The sequence below is a fragment of the Mustela nigripes genome, chromosome 6, assembly GCF_022355385.1.
Source record: "Mustela nigripes isolate SB6536 chromosome 6, MUSNIG.SB6536, whole genome shotgun sequence".
Classification (NCBI taxonomy): Eukaryota; Metazoa; Chordata; class Mammalia; order Carnivora; family Mustelidae; genus Mustela; species Mustela nigripes.
The window spans coordinates 104,796,794-104,820,255 of NC_081562.1; the positions used below are offsets into that span (position 1 = coordinate 104,796,794).

The following is a 23,462-nucleotide window of genomic DNA, read 5'->3' on the forward strand; positions in this document are numbered from 1 at the left end:
AGAAGGTAGTCTGGGGTCACTGTTTGAGGAGACTCATCAGCACTGAGAGGACGGAGAAAGGGAGGTTTCCACGGCAGGAGAAACTCAGGAAGCAACACTGAGTAGGGGGAAGGGGAGGCTTCCTGGGGGATTTGGATGATACTGAAACCCGGATATGGGATAGGAGAAAAAAATAGCAACTTTGCTCTCAGGAGGGAGTCTTCACTCTCCCAAATGCTGATTTCATCGACCCAAATCAGGTCTTTGCTCCTGTTTGCTGGGACCTATTTTAAGTAAGTCTTATAAATATACAAGGACGGAAATGCCTGGGTGTGTGTGTGGGGGGGGGGGGGGCAGGAGGATGTGGTTCTTCTCCAGGACAGGATCTGACTCAAATCACACCTCTCTCCTGGATTCCAGGCTGTCGGGAGGGATGCCTCCGAGGTGGTGTTTGGAAGGAGGAGTGAGAGCAGAGCCAGTCGTTCGAAGTTCTAACTGTGGCCCAGAGAAGCTCCTGACAGCTTTGATAATGTGTGTCCTGCCAGCGCCTGAGGCTGCAGGGGCAGAAACGTGCACTGTGGGTGGGGTGGTGGGAGCAGGGACGAGGGGACACCCGGAAACCTTTTCTCCTCCGCACTCCTGGAGAGCCTCTGTGCTCTATTTCCTCCCTTGCTGCATGACATCAAAATGATTACTTATGTGTCAGTCCTCTCCTGCCCTCCTGGCCCAGCGAGTCTTTCCTGCACAGACCTCCGTTCCCCTCCAGGACCTAGAGAATTTAGTCTTTGTTTGTTGAACTGAAAATTCACCAGTCTTAGAGCCTGGAGAAATAATCTAGACCCTGACCCTTATTTTTCACTTAGACCCAGATTACTTCAGGAGTTAGCTGCATGGTATCTCCAAGGCATTCATCTCAAGTGAGTTTGGGCAGGCACAGAGCCCCCAGGATGGGATACCACTGTTTGAGGCTAAGATGTGGCAGCAAAGCTCAGGCAGGAGGGTTCCAGATAGCCTTCTGGCAATCTTGCACATGTCAAGTCTTTGATGAACAAGGAACTCTGCAAACATTTGCGCAGATGCTGAGCCGGTTGCCTGCAGGCCTTGTAAGCCATAAACTAAGAAGACTGTTGTGTCAGCTCTTCGAGGGGTTGGTGTGGCCTTCCTTGGGTGAGAAAGCTCAGTAGGTAGGGGTGGCAGCAACCCTCTTAGCCTCTGGTTTCCTCGGACTGTCTGAGCAGTGGGCAGGGGGTGGCACCGGGAAGGAGAGGGAAACAGGCCCTTCCAGTGCAAGTCGGACTCTGGTGAGCTGTTTATCCCGCCTCGGGCCCAAGGGTGCAACTGTGAGTCATTTAATCTAATTGGTTTAATAAGTAAACGATCTGGTTACAAAGAGGAGGGGGTTGGGTCTGTGAGGGAGGGGCAGGGCACAAACCCAACCTAGGCCACTTTGAAAAGAAACCTGTTGCCTGCTCTCTAGGGATCAAGATAATTAAACTGGGGGTGGAGAGGCTGGGCTGGAGGAAGAAGGGAGAATAGAGAGACCCAGATGTTTGAGGTGGAGAATTGAAGGCTGTGGGGGTGTTATTTGATTAAAGTACAAAACTCAGTGGTTTTAGTATATTCCCATCATCACCCTCTACTTCTAGAACAGTCTTATTCCCAAAAAGAACCTGGTACCCATTTAACAGTCACTCCCTGTTTCCCTCACCCTCTCAAACCCTCTCCCCCTATCCCCCCCTGGAAGCCTGTACTCTGCTTTCTGCCTCTCTGGATTTGACCTATTGCGAACATCTCATATTAATGGGATCAGACAGTATGTGATAAGTTGTGTCTGGCTTCTTTGACTTAGCACAATGTTTACCAGGCTCATCCAGGTACTGGTGCTGCAGTTTTTAAAATGGCTGAATAATGTCCCTTAGTATGAATATACTACATTTTGTTTATCCATTCGTCACCTGATGGATAGTGGGGTGGTTTCCACTTTGGGGCTATAATAAAGAATGGTGCTCTGATGTTTCCCTTTTTCTTGGGAATATGCCAAGGAGTAGGAATACGGTAGCTCTATATTGAATGTTTTGAGGAACTGCCAGACCATTTTCCAAAGAGGTCACACTATTGTACATCCCCAACAGGACTATATATGAGGGTCCCGATTTCTTCCACGTCCTTGCCATCCTTGCCACTTCTTACTATCTGTCTTGTTGATGATAGCTATCCTAGTGGGTATGGAGTGCTTCTGTACTTGTTTTGGAATAATCTCTACCTTCTCTGGTCAGTGCAGGAAGGTCAACATTGTCATCCCCATTTCCTCCAGAGAGCAACTGTTCCAGGTGGGAGAGAAATGTGCTCCAGGTCACAGAGGTGAATTGAAGGACACAAACAGTGACATTTTTAAGCTATTGAAGAGATGCCCATGATACATTGTTGAGGAGAAAAAAGCAAGTTGCAGGATAGGATGTATAGTATAAGCCCATTCTAGGTTTTAAAAATGGACACTCCCATCAGATTGGCAAAAATTTTTTAAATTAATATGTGGTGCTGGTGAAGTTGTCCCGAAACTTGTAAGTAACACTGGCAACAACGTGAGTTGTTTTCAGACCTTTTTAGAAAGTAATACTCAGGGGTGCCTGGATGACTCCGTTAAGCATCTGCATCTTGATTTCAGTTCTGGTCACTATCTTAGTGTTGTGAGATCAAGCCCATGTCTCAGCCTCTGCTTGAGATTCTCTCTCCCTCTCCTTCTGCCCCTTCTGCTTGTGCTTTCTCTCTCTCTCTCTCACTTCTCTTTATTTATATAAATAAATAAATCTTAAACCAAAAAAAAATAATATTCAGTTACTTACTTCTTTTTTTAAATTTTATTTGTTTATTTGACAGAGAGAGAGATCAAGATCACAAGTAGGCAGAGAGGCAGGCAGAGAGAGAGAGGGAAGCAGGCTCCCAGCAGGGAGCCCGATGTGGGGCTCCATCCCAGGACCCCGAGATCATGACCTGAGCCAAAGGCAGAGGTTTAACCCACTGAGTCACCTAGGTGCCCTCAGTTACTTACTTTTAAAAATGCACTTTACCTTGCGATCTCACTTTGGAACTTATCTGTAGAAACCATAGCAGTCATACATGCTCGAAGCATTATTTGGGATGTCTATCAGCGGGAAACTAGTTTACTAAATTGTATGGCTAAAGCCATACTATGGAATATTTTTGCAGCTGTTTTTAAAAAAATGAATTATGTTTTGGCCCAGAGAAATATCTGTATTTGCGAGTGAGAAAAGCAGTTCCAGAGTAGTATGTATGCAATATGAACCCATTTTCTAAAACTAAAAAACAAAGAAATTCTATTAGTGTGTGAACAAGTAGAAAGGTATGGATGTTTATCTAACTATTAGCATCAGTTAGGGTGGGGAGGGATGGAAGGAGATGAGATACTTTAAAAAAAAATATGTTTCTGTAGTTCACTTGTGGTGAACACTTGGAATTTTTAGGAAATTAGGAACTATGCAATAGAGTTTGTAATCAGAGCGGAATAGAGGATGAGGATAGACACTGGAGCCAGAGACCCTGGGTTGTGATCCTCCCTCTGCCACTTACCAACTGACCTTGGGAAGTAACTTAACCTCTCTGAATTTCAATTTCCTTAATCTGTAAAAGAGAGGTAATAATAGTACCTATCTCAAAGGGTTTTTATGAGAATTAAGTGAGACAATATTTGTAAAATGCTTAGCACACTGCCTCACACATAGTCAATGCTAAATATCTTAACTATTAGTATTATTATTACCTCCAGAATTTATTGAGCACTTACTGTATGCTGCTCTCATTTGATTTTCATAATAACCCCAATAAGGTAAATCCTACTAATGTCACTATTTTAGAGAAGAAAATCAAAGTTAGAGGTTAAGGTTACCTAGCTAGGTAGGTACTATCACGTCTGCCTAGAGAGTTCTTGCTTCTAACCCTCGTGTGAAAGTACATGGATGCTATTAACAGTGACATTACTCATTCTCTTAAGTGTCTATTCTGTGTTAGGCATAATGAACAAAATACATGTAGGGAGAAGGTAGATTTAATACATATGCAGGCATAAAATGTCAAGTAGTAGTAGGTGCTATTAAGAAAGATGATGCAGGGTAAGGGAGAAAGATGGGCTGGGGGTAGACAGCATCTGTTGTAGGTAGAATGATCAGGAGGGCCTTGGATATTTGAGCAGAGACTGGAATGAGGAGAGCAAGTGTGCCGTGTAGATACGTGAGGGAGTGTGTTTCAGGTAGAGGAAGTGCAAAGACCCTGAGGTACTGTGTACCTGGCATGGAACAGCTGGAGTGGAAGGATGATGAAGAGATACAGGAGATGAGATCAGGGCAAGGATTTAATCTCATCTGTAGGGCCTCGGTAGATGCCTGACTGTATCATTTGTTGTGCAACTGGGACACCATTGACAGTGAGTCCTGGCTGTTAATAAGACTGCTAGGACAGCCACTGACCTGGGTCTGTCCCTAGCCAACTTCACTTCTAGGTGATCAGAGACTCTTGGATTATAATTTGGGTGTGCTAAGAAGGCATTGCAGGATTCTGAGCAGGGAATTGCCATGGCCTGACTTGCATTTTAGTGGAGTCCCTCCTACTCTAGACTGTAGGGTCTGAGGGTGTGCACTCAGGGACTAGATGAGAGGTGGGTATGATGGGGGCAGGAGAAGTCGAGGGGTCAGAAGTAGGCCAATGTGGGATCATTTTTGAAGGTACAACTGACAGGACTTGCTGATGAACTGGGGTATGGGGAGAGGAATCAAGCATGGTTCACAGATTTCTACCCTGGGCAGTTGGAAGGCTGGAGTTGGCCATTCACTAAAATGGGGAGGAATGGGGAGAATGGGCAGGAGCAGGTTTGGCAGGAAAAGTCAAGACTTGTGAAGTCTGAAATGCCTCTCTGATCTTTAAGTGGGAAAATGAGTGAGTCAGATCCTACCAATGTGGAGTTTGGGGAGGGTCAGGGCTGAAACTAAGGAAGGCATAACAGACTGACTGATGGTATTCAAAAAGATCAAAAGAGATTTGCAAGGGTTGGACTGTAGACAGAAAAAAGAAGTAGTCTATGGACTGAGCCCTGGGGTAACTTACACGGTGTGTAAAGGTAGGCAAATGAGGAGCACCTAGCAAGAGGAATGAGCGGTGGCTTGTAGGGAGGAGAGTGGGGAGTCCAGAGATGGTCACTTTCTGCTCCATGAACTTCTACGCTGTGACCTTGGGGGAGGATGGTGTTCATATGTTACTTTTATTTCAGAAAACGCTTCTGGGTTCCAGTCGGGGAACTGGGTGGGGCTTGGAGAGGGCCAGTGGAAACAATCCAGATTGTCTTGTAAAATCTAGGTCTCTGTAGGGGCAGTGACTGACTTCCATTCCCAGACTCAGCAACTCCACCTGCTTCTCAAAACACTTGCTCTGGACCTGCTTCGTCACCAAGTTATCCCTGACCACCAGAGTCCTCCTCTCGACGGGAGACTTATTTGGTGATTCACAGCGTGTCACGTTCTATTACCAAATCTTCCTGCGTGTGCAAAGCAGTGTTGTGTCATGGAAAAAAGCACGGTGGGGGTGGGACATAGACCTGGGTGTGAAAATCCACCTCAGGGTACATTAGCCTCAATGGCAGAACTATTGGCAGTGGCCTCTCACTCCTGACTGGGTTAGTTTATTTGCCTGCATTTCCTTCTTGTAAATAGGTCTCCAGAATACTGGTTTGTGCTGGTTGGTGGTGAGGATTAACTGGGCAGCAGTGGAGAAAGACTGTGGCCTTTGGAACTCAAAAGAACCAGTATGAACCCCAGTTCAGCTGTTGACAGGATCTTGAGCGAATCATGTAAACTCTTTAAACATCAGATGTACTATGAGGAGAATGGGGGAAATAGTACTTACCCTATAGGGTTATTGTCCCTTGGAAATTAACCCATGTAAAATGCCTGGCAGAGTCAGTGCTGGGTCAGTCAATAAGTAGCTGGTACCCCAGTTACTCAAGGAGCTGCCGGTGAGCCTGAATGCAGGAACAGATGCCTAATTCATTCATGGAGTGAATTGATCTTTCTAACGGAAATGGTGGAGGGAGGTGTCAGGGAGATGAGACAGCTGAAGCTCTGAGAGGTGAAAAGACTTGCCAGAGGTCCCACAGACAGAAGGTGGCAGGGCCGGGATTCATTTCTAGATCTTTCTTTTTCTTTTTTTTTTAAAGATTTTATTTATTTATTTGACAGAGAGAGAGATCACAAGTAGGCAGTAGGCAGAGAGGCAGGCAGAGAGAGAGAGGAGGAAGCAGGCTTCCCGCTGAGCAGAGAGCCCGATGTGGGGCTCGATCCCAGGACCCTGGGATCATGACCTGAGCCGAAGGCAGAGGCTTAACCCACTGAGCCACCCAGGCGCCCCCATTTCTAGATCTTTCTGACGCTGAACATGGTTCTTTAATGAATGCATGGTCAGCCACCTGCCCAGAGCCAGGCGAAGCCTCACCATGTCCATACTAGATGCTCAGTAAAATCTAGTTTTACAGACTGCTCATGCAGCTTCCGCTTTCCATCCCTAGGTCTCTCTTTTTAAGGCTTCCTTCCCGCTACGAGCCATTTAGTGCAGCCATCACAACTCTAATAAACGGATCCCAGAAGCCAGTTCAAAACCAACAGCAGACTGTGCAGGCTTTGTGAGAAATCCGGCTCTGTTCTGTATAGGGGTGAGCTCCAGGCAGACCTAACTCGCTGCCTCCACCCGCTCCGGGGAATATTTGCATCTTCCTCCACAGACAGCCTACAACAGGCTCTTTGAAAGATGGAAAGCATATTCCCCTAAGACCAGGGAATGCGAAACAGTTAATGGATTCCCAAGGGTTTTATGTATTACCAGGATACCGACCTCTATCGCAGGTCAAGGTCATTAAATATCAAAAGTTTATGCTCAGGAAGCCAAAAAATAATCTAAGTTCTCTGTGCCTCACTTGTCTTCACAAATAGTCCAAGTAAGAGAATGTTCCCGAAACCATGCGGGTATCACACAGGTAAAATGAGAGCTGCACAGATGGGAAAGATGGAAATATTAAACTGTTAGCGGCACGCGGCTTGGTGGTTGCAAGTCTCCCTCTTGCTTTTTAATCTTTGGAGCTTTCTTGTAGCATCGGCTTCTCCAAAGGGCTCTGTTACTTTTCTCTTTTTTGGTAAAGGATCAGAGTTGTCTGCCAGATTTCTCAGCAGTTTTTATCAGCTCATCTCTTTGGCTATCTTTGAGTTCCTCTTTGGTTTCCACCAGACCTTGTTGATTGGTTCTTTCACTGAGGTTCTTTGAGCCAAATCAGGCACACAAATTCAGGCTGAGTGACCAGCTTCTTAGCACAGTCTACTCGGCAAAAAGTGGGTAAGTCGAGCCCTCACTCAACTTTCAGTAGTGCTCGTGATAATGCTGAAAGTTTTCTTTGATTTGCCAGATTGGTCCCTTTCATATTTTTGGCTCCATAAGTCCTCTGTGTGGGGGGGCGGATTTCAAAATATATTTGGCTTAGCAGTGATTCTCTGTCATCTCCACTAATGTGTACAGTTTAGGTCAAAAGTCACTTGTATCCGGATATGGTGGTAGATTGGCCTGTTGGCTCAGGGAATGGGAGTGGTGAAAGAAGTTGTTGGGGGGTAGGGTCAAGGGCAGGCAAGATGTGAGATGGAGGACCTTGGAATGACCTTTTATCCTCTCGAGTGTTTGGGCGTCTCTAGACAGCCCTCTTGTTAATCCGGTATAAGTGGGCTTGATGGAATTGTATGGATGGATCAGTCGTGCTTGGCCAGTTCACTAGTGAATTTAGCAAATTTGGTGAGGCTAAGGACCATAGAGTTCTGTGAAACTGATGATTTAGTGTCAGATAAACAATGTGACTGTTTGGCCTGAATTTCCAGGAAAGATTAACTGTTTCAAACATACTGTTGCCTTGGTTACACCACCTATCCTGATTTGGGGTTCAGAAAATATGGTCGCTGACATATCAAATAACCAGTTGATTTAATCAAATATTCATTTTTTTTCTACTTACTGTACTTTTCCCTTTAGACATAGGGCTGGTACTTTGATTGTATGGGCTATAAAAGCCATATACTAAATAGTTTAATCAGCTGTCCTAAGCATCAGTGTTTTATTGCGTTTGTGGAGATAAGAGTTAGACTGATGGAAATTGTATGGTATTTTATGGTATTATGACCAATAGTGTCTAAAGTAGATATTTCAATTTCAGTTCCTCTAAAGTAGATATTTCAATCATGACACTGCAGTCCAGGGAGCAGATTTTTATTTGTGAAGGTAGAAGACAGGTAATACCAAGTGAGCTCTTGGTGCTTCTACTCAGCCTTTTCCTGAGTTGAAATTTTTTTCCTGTTCCCAAACATATTTTTCCATTTATTTTAAAAGTAGTTGTTTGCCAAGAGAAGAGCATTTTTTCCCTTCCATGTAGAGTTTTAATAGATAGCATGGCAAGGTAATATTTAATGTGCTTGTGGTTATATATGTATGTAGGCTAAGTCTTTTTTAATCATGAGAGAACAGGAGCACCTGGGTGGCTCAGTCAGTTAAGCATCTGCCTTTGGCTCAGTTCATGATCTCAGGGTCCTGATTCAGTCCTGCATCAGGTTCCCTGCTAGCGGAGGAGTCTGCTTGTTCCTCTCCCTCTGCGCCATGCACGCATGCGTGCATGCTCTCTCTCAATCTCAAATAAATAAAAACAAAAATAATTAGATAACAGGGGTACCTGGGTGGCTCAGTGGGTTAAGCCTCTGCCTTCAGCTTGGGTCATGGTCTCAGGGTCCTGGGATGGAGCCCCACGTTAGGAGGCTCTGTGCTCAGCGGGGAGCCTGCTTCTCCTTCTCTCTCTGCCCGCCTCTCTGCCTACTTGTGATCTCTCTCTCTGTCAAATAAATAAATAAAAATTTTTTTAAAATTAGAGAATAAAATATAATAAAAACAACAAAAGGCATTTCAGTGAAATCCATTAGTCATTTATTGAACATCTACCATATTTAAACGTGCCTGCAGGAGAGACAAAGGTAAGCGTGACACAGCCTCTGTTTCCGAAAAGCTCAAAAGCCTTCTGTTATAGAACAGCCACAGATTCTGGATTTAGAATGGTCTGGACCCAAACTAGCAGGCTCTCAGATACTCGGAGAAACTTGTTCCCCAGGTTGTCTCTTTCGAGCGCATCCCTGTTTGCCGAGTGGCTGTGCTTGGTCCTAGGATTCCAAACAACAAAGGTCTTACATCAGCATCCTTACCGCTGTGTGTGTTCAGAAAGCCCAAAACCTGGGAACCACCTCCTGCATTAGCAGCTTAGTTCTGTGGTCTGAACAGAAGACTCCTGATCCAGAAGAGAGGAAACCTGGATTCAAGTCCTGGTTCTGTCTCTAATTTGCTTTGCCACTTCAGCCAGTGGCCCAGTCTTCAAGGCTTCCCCGCTCTACAGTGGACAATGTTGAGGCTCCAGCAATGATGATCTCTAAACTCCCCCATAGGCCAACAACTCTTGCATTCTCTCTCCCTAGTTTTTTTTTTTTTTTAACTGAGGTTAAAATGAATTAGATGGAGTATCACTTTCAAAGGCTCTGACGAATGATTGTTTTACCTCTCTTTCTGAGAAATGTGTTTTTGAACATTGTCTCTCTGTATGAGTCTGGAACTTTTCCTGAGGATATTCTAAATAATCAACTCTCCCATTTTTATGTATTCTATAAAGTCTCTTAAGTATTGGAAAACTAACTCCATGTGTGTACTTTCGGCTATCTCTGCATTTTATGTGCCCCTGCTTTAAAAATATAATGACTCTCTGACAAATTCCACTTTTTATTTTTTAAATTTTTTTAAAATTTCACTTAAAAAAAAAGATTTTATTTATTTTGGAGAGAGAGCGTACAAGTAGGGGTGGCGAACAGGCAGAGAAAAAGAGAGAAGCAGACACCCTGCTGAGCAGGGAACCTGATGCGCAGCTCCATCCCAGGACCCCAAGATCCTGACCTGAGCCAAAGGCAGACGCTTAACCGACTGAGATACCCAGGTGCCCCAAATTCCACTTTTGTCTTAGGAATAACAGTCAGGGGACCCTGGCTCGCTAAGTCGCTCGGTTGGCAAAGCAGGTGACCCTTTGATCTCAGGGTCGTGATTTCAAGCCCTATGTTGGGTGTGGAGCCTACTTTAAATAAATAAATAATTTTATAAAGGAATAATAGTCATTTGTTCAGAGCTAAGTTGTTTTCACGTGGAAGATTCAGAAAAATCCCCATGCTATATCTGCCCCCTCCCTCTACCTGTTCTAACAGAGTTTGCTGGGGTCTCATCTTTACTCTACACAACATGCCCCCCCCCCCCATCCACCACCCGCAGACACCGGACCCAAGCTAAAACCACTCAGGTTCTCTTTCCTGGGAATTTAACTCTGAGCAGAGACACACAGAAGGCGTTTGGAGCAGAGTCTTGGGCCGGCTGCTGAGATTCCAGCCACTACCCTGGTTCTTGGCCCTTCTGGGATCCGGTTGTGTCGTTCTCTCTGATTCTGTGAGCTACTCTCCAGTTTTTTCCAGAGTTACCTGTAGCATAAGTTAGGAAGGAACAGAGGAAGGAAGGAAGACAGGCAGGTTTATGAAGGTAACCGGAACAAACTATGGTGAAGGACCAGTTTTTCCAGTTTTTGCTTTTAGTTCCCAGTCTGTCACTGACTGATGTGGTCATGCTACATTTTTCCAGGATGTGGCATTCAAAACATCCAAAAATGACCTATACCATGTTCAGTGATGATCCCATGTTGATGTTCAAAAAGGCTCTAAATGCTTACTCTGAGTTTCTGTGCCTGTCTTACTGAGGACTAGTATCAGCACAGAGCTGGGGTATCTAGGAGCCCAGGAAACGAAACTTCACTCTGAAGTCGGGATGTGTTGAAGCTGCTAATTTCTACATAGGCTAGCGTACTCAGTTCCTAGAGAAAGCCCTACACTGGGCCCACTCAGAAGTTCTGCTTTTCCTCCTAACTTGTTGGCTGGGAGTACTCCAACCTGATCCCACACACCCACCCCTCCTCCTCCTTCAACTCAATGTCTCCAGACTTCTTATATTCTCAGTCAAACAAGAAGTTTGCCGCCTTGTCTCCACTATGAGGACAGCAGCCTGGCTCCTTTGGCGTATCTCTGGAAGAATGAAAAAGTTTTTAGCAGTTCAAAAGAGAGTGCCTTATGGAAGAAAAGAAAACAGGGACTCACACAGATATGTATACATCCGTGTTTATAGTAGTAGTAGTCACAATAACCAAAACGTGAAAACAACGCACGTGTCCATTGATGGGTGTGTGGAGAAATGAAATGTGGTCTGTACATTCAATACAATATGGTTCAGCCTTAAAAATTCTGACACATGCTAGAACCTGAATGGACCTTGAAAACATGGTGCTAAGTAAGCCAGACATAGAAGGCCAAATACTGTATGATTTTGCTCATATGAGATAACGTAGAGTCAGATTCATAGAGACAGAAAGTAGAATGGTGGTTGCCAGAGACCCGGGGCAGAGAGGAATGGGGAATTAGTGTTGAATGGGTACAGAGTTTCAGTCTGGGAAGATAGAAAAAAATATTGGAGATGGTGGTGGTGGTTGCATACCAGTGTGTGCGTAATGCCATGAAACACTTAAACATGGTTACGATGGCAAATTTTATGTTAATTGTATTTTACCACATACACACAGAGACTTGGAAATTGAAGTTTTGAAAAGAGAGACTGAGCACCCTAAGAGAGCTTTCTCAGAGGTAGCCTCGGTTTGTGCCTTTGTGAGTGCCCACGGGTGTTGAGAAAGCCTTCAGCAGGTCAGCTTCTCAGAATGTCAGGGCTGGTGTCTGTCAGTTCATTCAAGCCTTAGTCCAGAAGACCCCTAGATAGTTCTGTGATGATAAACACAGCAGGTCCTTCCTGTACCCTCTGTGTCGTTCATTCATTCATTCAGTCAATCAGCCAGCCAGCCAGCCAGCCAGCCAGTCAGTCGGCCAGTCAGTCACTCCGCATGCGTGAAGTGCCTGCCCTCTACAATGGGAACATAAAATCAGGCCCAGGTAGTTTAACCACTCTCTGAAGCAGGCATAGGTTAAAACTGCTCCTTTCAGCTGATTTATACAGTGGGATGACAATGAAGAACAAGACCTAGCCCCTGCCAGCACAGTGCTAAATTCCAGCCCTTTCCTCGCGTGGCCTCCGTCAGAGTGCCACGGAACACCAGCAGCTGCAGGCCCACACCACGCCATGGAGGAGCAGCCTCGAGCCAAGAATCAAAGGCCCAGGTTCCAGCCTGGCCTTAGCACTGGCTTCCATTTGACATTAAACAAGTCTGTTGACCTATCTGTGGGTCTGTGTCCCCTCAGCCTCACGGAATGCCTCCCAGGATGGGGGTGAAAGTAAAAATGAGACCAAGTGTGTGAACGAGCTCTGATACAAAACGTGAGCTGGGTTGGTTGTGGTGGGATGGTGACACGGGGTTGGGGACACACAACTCGGGCCTCTGCCGTCGTTTGGTCCAACCTGTGAGGTTCTGCTAATGGTGATGTGTTGTGAAAAGGAGGGGAGTAGAGTCCCCGGATTCCTCTCTTGTCCCCCATGCCTTCCCTGTCTCATTCATCACATCTCCTTCCCCCAAGCAGGTCGTAACAACCTCAGCTTGGCATTGGCCAGTCACCTTCATCAGCTCTCCCAAATCCAGCCTCTGGCAGTCTGTCAGATCAGATAATGTGTCTGATTCATTTTCAGGCCTGGTGCAGAAAAGAGAATGGGCTCAATGAGATGCTTAAAAGAGTGTGGTGTTCTAAGAGGAGACATCGGGTGGAGGGGGGAGGTGGAAGATGGCTCCTGACTTCTTTTCCCAAACCCAGTCCTTGTGTGGCCCTTAGAAAACTTCCTTGGCCTCTGGGCTCCTCTCTCTTCCTGCTTCATTTGGATCCCATTGTTTTTTCACTCACCAAACCAAAGGGTGTGTGTGAGAGAATTGTTAAGAGAATTTTTTTTTGATGAGTCAGGTGCTTGGGTTTTGAAAATCTCAGCTCTCACACCGCATCTAGAGGCTGTGAGGTTTGGGCAGATACGTACCCTCCTCACTGCCCATGGCCTCCATTTTCTCATCTGTAAAATGGGAATAATATTACTGTCTACCTGAAAGGATGGTTATGAAGAGTGAATGAATGAATGCTTAGCATGCTGACTGGCCTAAACAAGTGCACAGATGTTAGCTTTTGTGGTTATTCTCTGTTAAATGCACTTGGTACTAACCTATTTAGTGGCCTGAGTGGGTTAATGCGTGGAGGAGGGCTTTGTCAACAGTGTTGTTCCCCTCCCAGGTCCCTTTTGGCATTTTACTGTAGTAACCCCAGAGTCTTTATAATTAACATAGTTATTATCAAATATTCCCACTTCTCCCCTCTTGTCTCATTACCTGGCTGGGTGGGCTCGCTCTTCTCTTTTTCAAAGCTCTTCTCCCCTCCTAGCCTTCCCCACCGCCCCTGGGCTAGGGTTTTTTTCCTTCTGGTTCCAACTCTTTTCTTTCTAGAACACCTTCCGTGAGCCTGAAGGTCCTCTAAGACCCGTAACTATGGAAACCACGCCTCTCCCTTATGTTGGAGAGGGGCCACCTCCACCCAGCTGGGAAAGAGTCCAGGGATCTTGGGCCTCTGCTGCTCCCTCCTCCCTCCTGAAAAGAAGTAGAAGAAAGAGCACTGTCTTTTGACTGGCTCCTGGACTGTTGTTCCACTACGGCTCCCACCTGTCAGGGCTTCCAATAGGCAATGTCAGCCTTCAACTGTGTCCTGGGGATAATTCTGCCAAAATGACTTTATTGCCATTTTACAGAACCAGGGTTTTCCCATACCTGTGCTGCTTCTCCTGAACTCTCTGGGATCCTAAAGACCAGTTGCCTTATTCCAGAATGGTTTGCAGAGTGTCTTGCCTGAGGTTCTTGCAAATCTGGAAGATCATCAAGCCCTATCCCATCACTCACCTCCAGTTAGCCCAGCTTTCTACTGTGGGTCTGTTTGCATAGAGCAGAACTGGCCTGTACATGCCCAGAGTGTATGCACAGGTGTGAGTGCCGGAACACACACACGAGTCCACAGACATGTTGGTCCTCGTGCCTCAGTTTTTACCTTCTGTTTTGTTTTTTATGATTTTATTTTGAAGTAATCTACACCCATCATGGGGCTTGAACTCACAATCCTGAGCTCAAGAGTCGAATGCTTCCCCCCAGTGAGCCACCCAGGCATCCCTCAGTTTATACCTTTCTGTCTATTAGGGCAGTTAGCAGAGTTCTGAGTATACAACATGCTCAATACATGCCACTGATTTGTTGGTCCACTGATTCATTTATTCACTCTTTCCCAACCTGCTAATTGCTTCTTCTTGAGCACCACTAAACTTTCTCTTTGCCAGGAAGGAAAAGGATTGTTCCCCATTTTCCTCCATGTTCATAATCTTGTCCGTGTCCCAGTCCAGAATCAAGACTGGAAACAATCCCGGTGACGTCCATCATGATCTGAGGGGTCCTGAAACTACCTAAATGGTCCTTGTCTAGGTCCACGAGAGGATGAAAACACCTCTTCAGTGGGCTTGGGCCAGTCTTAGAAGTCCTGGGCCATAAACTTCGTTTGTGCCTGTAATTGTCCTGTTGACACTGACTAGCAAATAGGGCCTTACATGTTGTTGGGGTTTTTGTTTTTGTTTTATAATAATGATGATGACGGTATCCTAAGGGTGCCTTGGGACCTGGCCAAACCTTCTGGGACCTCTACCGATCAAATCTGTGGCTCTGGGAATGGAAAGTTACAAGCTAGGCTGTGTGCAGACAGACCCTATGTTCCTGGAGCAGTGGCAGAGCCATGGAAAGGGCCTTTACCCTCTCTGCCTCCTCTCCTCATCTACCCCCTTAAAGTTGTTTGCTCGAGTTTGTTCGACGCTTGAGTGAACAGGAAGTACTGACAGCAGAGCTGAAATACACAAGCACATAGTTGGCTTAGCTCCAGTGCCCTCTTTTAGGCCCCCTTTAGGTGGCACCTAGCAGGGCAGTAGGTACAGTCCCTTGCATCTTGCTGGCAAGCCTCAGCCTGCCAGCAGCCAAAACCATTCCAGCAGCTCAGGTGCTAGCTTGGCAGGGAGCTGGGGAGCAGCTGGCCGTTCTGGTTCCTGTGCTCCGCTCTAAGCAGCGGCAGTTGGGGGGGGGGTGTTGAGGGTAGGGGGTAGTGGGGGAAGAGGCTTATCAAGGAGGATCTGGGGAGACACCTGGACCCCACCTCGTGCCTGGTCCTCATTAACCTCACCCCGCCCCCAGCACACACCTGTGCTTTGAGGGAGGGTGAGCAGCCCGAGCAAACCACTTCTAACCTTCTAAACCTCTGAACCAAACCCTGCGTGCAGACACAGTGCTGGATTGTTTACCTTCAGGCTGGGAAGGACGAGGCTCAGAAACCAGGAAGAGGGGAGCAGGCCTACATGAAGATGCTTTCATGTTTAGTTTTCAGCTGTTTGGGGGTACCCGGGTCTCTATACTCCCTCTTGCTTTTCTTTGGCTTATATGGAGAGGTGTTTGTGGCCAAGTTAGAAGGAGTAAGGAAATAGTCTGGGGGGGCGGGGGTGGGGGGTTGGGTGGTGGTTGGCAGGTGTGGGTGGTGAGGGGGAGGTCATGAGGGACGGGATAGTTTGGTGACTAAATGAGTGCGTGACATCAGGTGATAATGATGGTGATGTAGAAGTGGATGGAAATTCTCAAGTGTCGTCAGTAGGGACTAGTGGAGTTAAGGACGTGGACTGTTTTTCCTCGGTTCAAATACTGGCCCCTTCCACTTATGACCCCTGGCTTTCAGCAAAACTTTTAAACCCTAAGTCTTGTTTTCCTGAAATACTCTATATTTCATCTAATATCAATATATATATGCCTCACACATCAATATTAACTGCTAAGGTTACGTGAATAATAAGTTCTCTTGCATCATGGTGTCATGGGCTGGGAAGGAAAGATTAAGCCGCACAGCCTTCTGTCTCTGTCACTAGAGCTTTCTGTTTGCCTCAGGGACTGCCTCCCAGGTGACAGTCCCGGGTTTCATCCCTGTTTGGCTGTGTCACCGCAGGTTTCTGGCTGGGGGTGGGGAGGGGTGTCCAGGCCCTGCTGGCTTCTAGACATAGGGGCTTTGTTGTGCTGAGGACATGTGACTGGCCCTAAAGGACACTCCAAGGTCAGAGCCACAGAGCCACAGTCTTGCCTTTTTGTCCTAGGACTCAGGGCTGGTTGCTGGCATTTGTGGAAGCGTGCCCTGGGTGGCACGACCTCTCATTCCCTTGGCAACCTCTTGTCCTCTGGGTTCATCACCTCTTCCCTGGACAGACGCTGGGCTTCTAAGCAAATCCTCTGCATTCACCCTGGATCTTTGGGTCCCTGACATCTGATGGAGCCCATGGGACCAGCCCTCCTAGGCTCCTCCTTCAGCCCCAACATCCCACTGCCCCGGAGTGGGGGTCAGTGTCCGTCTTCTTCCTGTCTTGCAAAGAGTGTTTGATTCAGGGAAGGTGCCAGCCCTTTCTTGTGGAGTGAGCCCTGCTCCAGCCTGGCGACAGGCTTCAGAAATACTATTTCCATGGCCCCCGCCTGCTCCCCAGGTTCCCCATCTTAGTAAATGGCAACTCTGGCCTTCCAGCTGCCCAGGTCAGAATCTTCAATTTGTTCTTGCTTCCTCTCCTTATATCCAATCCATGAACAAAGTGAGTCAGCTGTACTTTTAAAATCTCTCCCAAAGCTGTCTGAGCCCTGAGGGACTTCCTTTCCTCCTGGTATAAATGTCCCTGCTGGCCACATGACACCCTGCCAAGGGAATCAGGCCAGAGGTCAGGAGAAATGGATGTAGGTTTTGGACCTGCCCCATTGTGATGAATAATAAAACCATCAGCAGCTACCGACTGGTTGCTGATTATGTCCCAGGTACTAAGTCCTTTACGTGGATTATCTTATTCACTGTGTGACCTTGGGCTGATGACTCCACCTGTCTGTTTCTGTCTTTTCATTTCTAAAACGGAGATGACAACAGTCCACGGGGAGGTTGTGAGGATCCAGTGAAATGGTGAACGTGAGAGTCTTTGAAAAAAGCACCAAGGGGTATATGTAGCCCATATTTTCCACAAAGAGCCGACGTGATCATCTTCAGGCCTTTGAAGAGTTCACATTGCACAGAAGAGAGATGTTGGCGAAATTCCAGCTGATGGTGAATTTGATAGCCCAGCTTTGTGAGGGCAGAATGTGAGGCCCATGGTGGTGCTTTATCTGTCACCTGAGATCGGGGTGTCTGTCTCCTGGCACAAATGTGACACCTGTTGCAGGAGAAACAGGCCCCGGCAGCTGGCACTCTGGGAGGAGAGGTCTGACCAGGAGCAGGAGGCATTCACTTATCAGAGGGCGAGTGACAAGTGTCAATAGTTAAATCAGCACATTCTTTAGCACCAAGTTCCCCCCCAGGGGCTGAGCAATACCTGGGGATCTGCTCGCAGGGTTAAACAGAGGCAGAGAAATGGGAAGAGGAATTACCAGATGCCCAGCAGGCCCGTACCTGATACGCATTCAGTGAATGTTCACAACACGGATGGATGGACAGAGGGGAGGACTGGAAAGTAATACCCGGGAAACAGACAAGGAGAGTGTGTTATCCATTGCTCTTTTACCCCTGACCCTGCTGGCCAACAGTCCGCTTTCTCCTCTGGTCAGTAAGCAAAGGAAGAAGAGAGTAAGAGAACTACTGGCCATTTGCAGTTTACAAAATTATAAAGGGGCCTAAGCTCATATGTGACTCTGAGGTCTGGAACCCTAAACTCATTGAGGAAGGAGTGCTTACAGTGTGTCAGAGTACTTGCTCAAGCAGTCACCATTTAAAAGTGATAGATAGGGACGCCTGGGTGGCTCAGTTGGTTAAGCAGCTGCCTTCGGCTCAGGTCATGATCCCAGCGTCCTGGGATCGAGTCCCACATCAGGCTCCTTGCTCCGCAGGGAGCCTGCTTCTCCCTCTGACTCTGCCTTCCACTCTGTCTGCCTGTGCTCGCTCTCGCTCGCTCTCTCTCTGACAAATAAATAAATAAAATCTTAAAAAAAAAAAAAGTGATAGATAGATAATTAGATCTGACTCTAAAGCCTTGCTTGTCTTTCTCCTATACTCTGAAGTCTGCACAGGGAATTTCCTACTCCTGAACTTACTAAAGGCTGGGCTGTTGACTACCCCAGTCTCTAAGTGCCTCAAAGCCATCTCAACACCTGTCACCAGGTGCAGCACCCGGTTGGCTTTAACCTCATGGATATCTGCCCCCCTCCAAACCCCCATCAGTGGATTTGTGCTTGTTCACGGAGAGAACCACCTCTTACCTTCCTTTACAGAGAAATAGAGGCAGACACTAGTTAAAGGTGATACAGATGGATTTTATTCAGTACTATCATGATATGGGAAAGAGATCTCAGGAGAGAACTGAACTCAGTTCTGAATACAGCAAAGATAGCTGGGGATTTATAGCTAGCAAGCAGAGTGAGGGGGCCAGGAGATGGAAAATTACCAAGAGGAGACATTGGGGTGGGGGGGATTCTTGCTGAACTGGCTTAACAGGATTCTTGTCAGAGGTTGGCCGAGGACTTATATATCAAGGGTGGGAAGATGAGGAATTGATCACGTATCAGAGGTGGGGGAGATTTGTCTTAGAAAGACCTAATAGGATTCTTCCTCAGCATGGGGCTGGACCAGCTAAGCACAGGGCCCAAGAACAGGCTTACTCAGAAGGAGGGCTTAGAAGAGCCTGTCTATAATTTGGTCAAGGAGTCTTCATCATATAAATAAAGTTTAAAAAAAAAAAAAGAGGGCGGGGCGCCTGGGTGGCTCAGTGGGTTAAGCCTCTGCTTTCAGTTTAGGTCATGATCCCAGGGTCCCAGGATTGAGCCTGCTTCCTCCTTCCCCTCTTCTCTGCCTGCTTTCCTGCCTACTTGGGATCTCTCTCTCTCAAATAAATAAAATTAAAAAAAAAAAAGGAGAGTTTTCATCAATTCCCAGCAAATGCCGGGGATAGTTCATTGACCTCGGGTTGACTCACCTTTGGTGTGACTTCCAAGAGTCAAAGGATTTTTCTGGAGCTGAAAACTAGTCTATGAGAAAGAATGTGCATCTGAGACATACTGTAACTCCCACCGAAAGGGGAAGTAGTGTTTTATTATTTCCCTATAATTTTGTCTAGAAGTAGATGGCTTTTGGTTATAAGAGCAAAGTCAAGGAAGAGATAACTTGATCATTCAGAGGCAGAAGCAAGGCAGAGCCTGCCCACCCCTCCCCACCGTGTGACTCATTCATCACCCAGCACCTAAGCTCCCCAACCACTAGCCAGAGCTTCTTGGACTTGGGAAGGGCGGGGGCTCTTAAATAAGATGTGTCTGAGTTGGAGTTAACAGGTGAACAAACTGCTTTCTCCTGAGTTCATCCAGAAATGCAGGGTGTAGGTCTGGGAGCTTTCTTTCTCTTCCTCCCTCCCATATCCTCACTTCACTCACTGGCTCCAGAATCCTGCTTCCCCAGGACATCCCCCTCCGCCCTGAACTAGTCTGACCTGTCCCTGCCTGCTGGCTGGCCAGCCATGGAAACAGGAGAGACCTTGATGGCAGAGGGATAAACCCGCAAAAGTCCCCATAAACATAACATGAGCAGAGGTTTAAGGTCTGTGCAGAAGCCCAGAGAGGCACAGATCCCCAGCTGAGGCCTCTGCCCCTGGGACTCTTGAAAGTTTGTGCCAAAAAGTGCCCACAGGAAAAAATGTAGGCAGAATGAGAAAACGCTGGCTTAAGAGACAGAGAGGCTCTCTGTTCTGATCCTGGCTTCTAAACAACTCCCTCTGTGACTTTAAAGTCTGTCTGCTCTTTCCCCATCTGCAAAATGGGGGTAATCAGACCTGGGTTATCTCATAAGATTCATTCATTCATTTATTCATTTATCTATTTATCTAGCTATCTATTTATTTTACGGGGCGGGGGCACAAATGCACACAAGCACACACAAGGGAGGAGCAGAAGGAGAGGGAGAGAGGGAAGCAGACTCAAGCAGACTATGTGCTGAGCGTGGACCCTGACGCAGGGCTGGATCTCATGACCCTGAGATCATGAACTGAGCCGAAATCCAGAGTCAGATGCTTAACCCACTTAGCCACCCAAGTGCCTCTCTCACAAGAGCCTTATAAGGCTCAGAGGAGATGCTAAGTAAGCATTAAAGGGCCCCACCAAATAGAACCGGAAGAAAAGCATCCCCGACCTCCTCACCACAGTCCCCCTCCTGGAGTCAATTACATAAACACTCACACGAAATGGTGGTGGCCCCCTGCTTGCGTGCAGGCTCATGTTCATACACTGTGCTCTTTTCCTCTGTGGCTGGTTGGCTGTGTCTCGACTGGGCTCACATAGGGTTTCTCAACACTTCTGTTCTGGGCCATGCTCTCCGTGAGCATGAGTCTAACCTCTTCTGTGCGGCACCCACCACACTGGGAGCATTTTGATGGAGCTGTTGGAGACAGAGTAGTAGCCCAGTGGAGGATCTGGACACTTGGGTGCCAGTCTCAGCCTTGTCACTGTTTGTTACATGAGCCAAAAGAAATCATTTGGCCAGCTGGGGTCCCATTTCCCTCATCTGAAAAGAGGACCAGATGATCTTGAAAGCCTTTACGAGTTCCTGATAACTCTGTGATATGGGTCCATTGACCAGCAGTGGTTTGGTTTCACATGCTCAGTCTGACAGTCATGGCCAAGTGGCCCCCTTGAGGCGTGGGGGGCTCTGACCCGCACAGTGCTTTGCTTCATGACTCTGCCGGCACCCCAACAATGTCCCATTCCCTGCCAGCAAGGCAATCCTGCTGTCTCCCTGGGCTCGGAGGAAGGGGACTGAGCTGGCAAGGGAGCAAACTTAGTTCCACTGTCTTCAATGCCCATTTCCCCACCGCAGCTTTCAGGAGAAATAGGCCTCAAAAGGCTGTTGAGAAAGGGTCAGCCTGTAGTGCGGGGCACCCTCCATGGGCAAACGGATGGTGCTCCCATTTTCACCTGGCCTGGCTCCTTCTCTGATTATGGAAGACAGCAAATTTTAATGTGCTAGGAGCTCATTTCCTTTCCCTCTGGGCTACTGACCTTGGCCAAGTTTTAACTATCTTTCGACCTTCCCCCAACTTCATGCCCACTGTAGGAAGAGATGTGAGGAGTGGCAGAAGGGAAGGAGCTTACCTCTTTGATTCCCCTCAAACCTTGCAGACCTGTGAGGTCGTCATGTTCTGTTGACCTTATTTCTCTGTTCGTTCCCTTCTGTAGGATATGGCAGCTGGAGAGAACTGGCCAAGGCTCTGGCCAGCAGAAACATTCCAGCAGTGGATCCAAATCTCCAGTTTTATCATCCCCCGAGGCTGGGCCCCCAGGTATGTGGTGGGGCCAGCCCATTTTCCCTACTAGTGTATTAGCATGGGCCCTCAGCTGTCCATGACCTTAAAGCCTTAAGGGCATTCCTCTACTTTTCTGTGGTAAGAGAGGTCAAGGAGAGAATTCCTGGAATTGTACTCCGGCATCATAGGATCTCATTAGCTGGAGGAGTAGAGCTGTCCATCCTGTCCTCCTCAAAGCCTTCCTCAAGCAGCTCAAGAGGCCCAGAATTAACTGCTCCAGGCATGTGGCCTTTGTCTCCAATAGTAGCAGAGGGCTTAAGGTAGAACCACACATCCTGCCTCTTGCTGGCCTGAGGCCTAGCCTGATGTCTTAGTGATGATCCCAGATGCTTACTGCTAAGAGTCAGAGATGAGGAGATAGACATCATATATAGTTGCAAATGGCTGGAGGACAGATTTGTAATGGAGCATTTTTTCTATAGTGTTTCAGTGGTCAGTGGTCCCTATGGAGGCAAGAGGATCTCTGGGTGGGAATTAGGGTAATTGTGGTCTAATTCAGTCTGGAACCCTAAGATTGAGCCTCTGAGCCTAGAACAGATGTGGATCTCCAAGGCTGGGCCAGAACCAGACTGAACCCATGAACCTACACGGTGGGTAGGGAGGGACTGGCATGTCCCCAGGGGGCTTCCACTTGTTAGACAAATGAATGACAGACCTGGGCAGAGTCCTGGAGGGATGTAGAGGAAGACTGAGGCAAGTTCCTGTTCTCAGAAGACTCATCAAATTAGAAATTATTAAAAAAAAAAAAAACAACCATGAGAGAAAAGGAAGAAAAAAAAATTTTTTTTTTCCATATGGGAAGACAGAAAATTCAAGAAAGTAAAAGAACCCTAGGAGAGTATGCATTGATCGCTTCTCGGCCTTTTGGCTAAGATCAAGTGGAGAGTATGCATTGATGAAACTGTAAGGGGTACAGGGTAAATAATAAATGGGAGTGTCCCTTATATTGATAAGTTTCCTGGAGGCAGGGACTGTATCTCCCGTCCCTCTGCCTCCCCACAGGCACTTTCAAGGGGCCCCCAATCCTAATGTTCCCACGAAGTTCATTCTTCACTCTTCTGCCAGGACCAAGACTTGGAGCGAGGTGGGAGTGGTAATAGCAGCTACCTGAAGTGGAATAAGCCTGTCCCCTGGCTCTCAGAGGTAAGGGGTTCTCCACTGTTCGTGTTCTTGGAGACAGTCAAAATACAGTTTTCACAGATAATTCCAGAGACCATAGACAATTTTGGTCTGGTGGTTATTATTAAAAATTCTCACCTGGGGCACCTGGGTGGCTAATCAGTTCAGTGTCTGACTCCTGATTTCGGCTCATGTCATCATTTCAGGGTTTCAGATCACCATCACCGAAGCTGGGCTCTGCACTGGAGCTGGAGCCTGCTTAAGATTTTCTCTCTCTCCCTCTGCCCGTCTTCTCCTCCACAACCCCCACCACTTGCAGGCACTCGCTCTTTCTCTCTCTCTCTACTCCCCCGCCCATGCCCCCTGAAAATTTTTTTCATCTAATTTAAAAAAATAAAAAGTGCTTCAGGCTCATTCAGTTTTCTTTCTTTAGAGGAGAGCATTTGCTCCAAGCCTGTTGTGTGCTGGTTTTTTCATCTCATCCCTTATCAGTTTTATGACCCATAAGGTAGTGGTCATTGTTCTCATTTTATAAGTGAGAAAAAACAGGACTCAGGAAAGCTACGTGACTGACTTTTACATCCACATCATTTTTTTTTTAAAGATTTTATTTATTTATTTGACAGAGAGAGATCACAAGTAGGCAGAGAGACAGGGGGGGCGAGGGTGGGGGGGAAGCAGGCTCCATGCTGAGCAGAGGGCCCGATGTGGGGCTCAATCCCAGGACCCTGGGATCATGACCTGAGCCGAAAGCAGAGGCCTTAACCCACTGAGCCACCCAGGCGCCCTGTCATCAACATCATTCTTTTTTTTTTTTTTTTTAAGATTCTGGGGCGCCTGGGTGGCTCAGTGGGTTGGGCCGCTGCCTTCGG

General features: G+C 47.1%; 1 protein-coding gene across 1 annotated transcript in view; it reads left to right on the top strand.

The window, feature by feature from the left end:
* B4GALNT3 (beta-1,4-N-acetyl-galactosaminyltransferase 3) overlaps positions 1-23,462 on the top strand; it is a 91,302-nt gene that overhangs the window by 44,472 nt on the left and 23,368 nt on the right. Inside the window, exons 2-3 of the mRNA XM_059403856.1 lie at positions 21,344-21,447; positions 22,537-22,614. Of these exons, the coding sequence (XP_059259839.1) occupies positions 21,344-21,447; positions 22,537-22,614 (182 nt within the window). The remainder of the gene's footprint in view (positions 1-21,343; positions 21,448-22,536; positions 22,615-23,462) is intronic.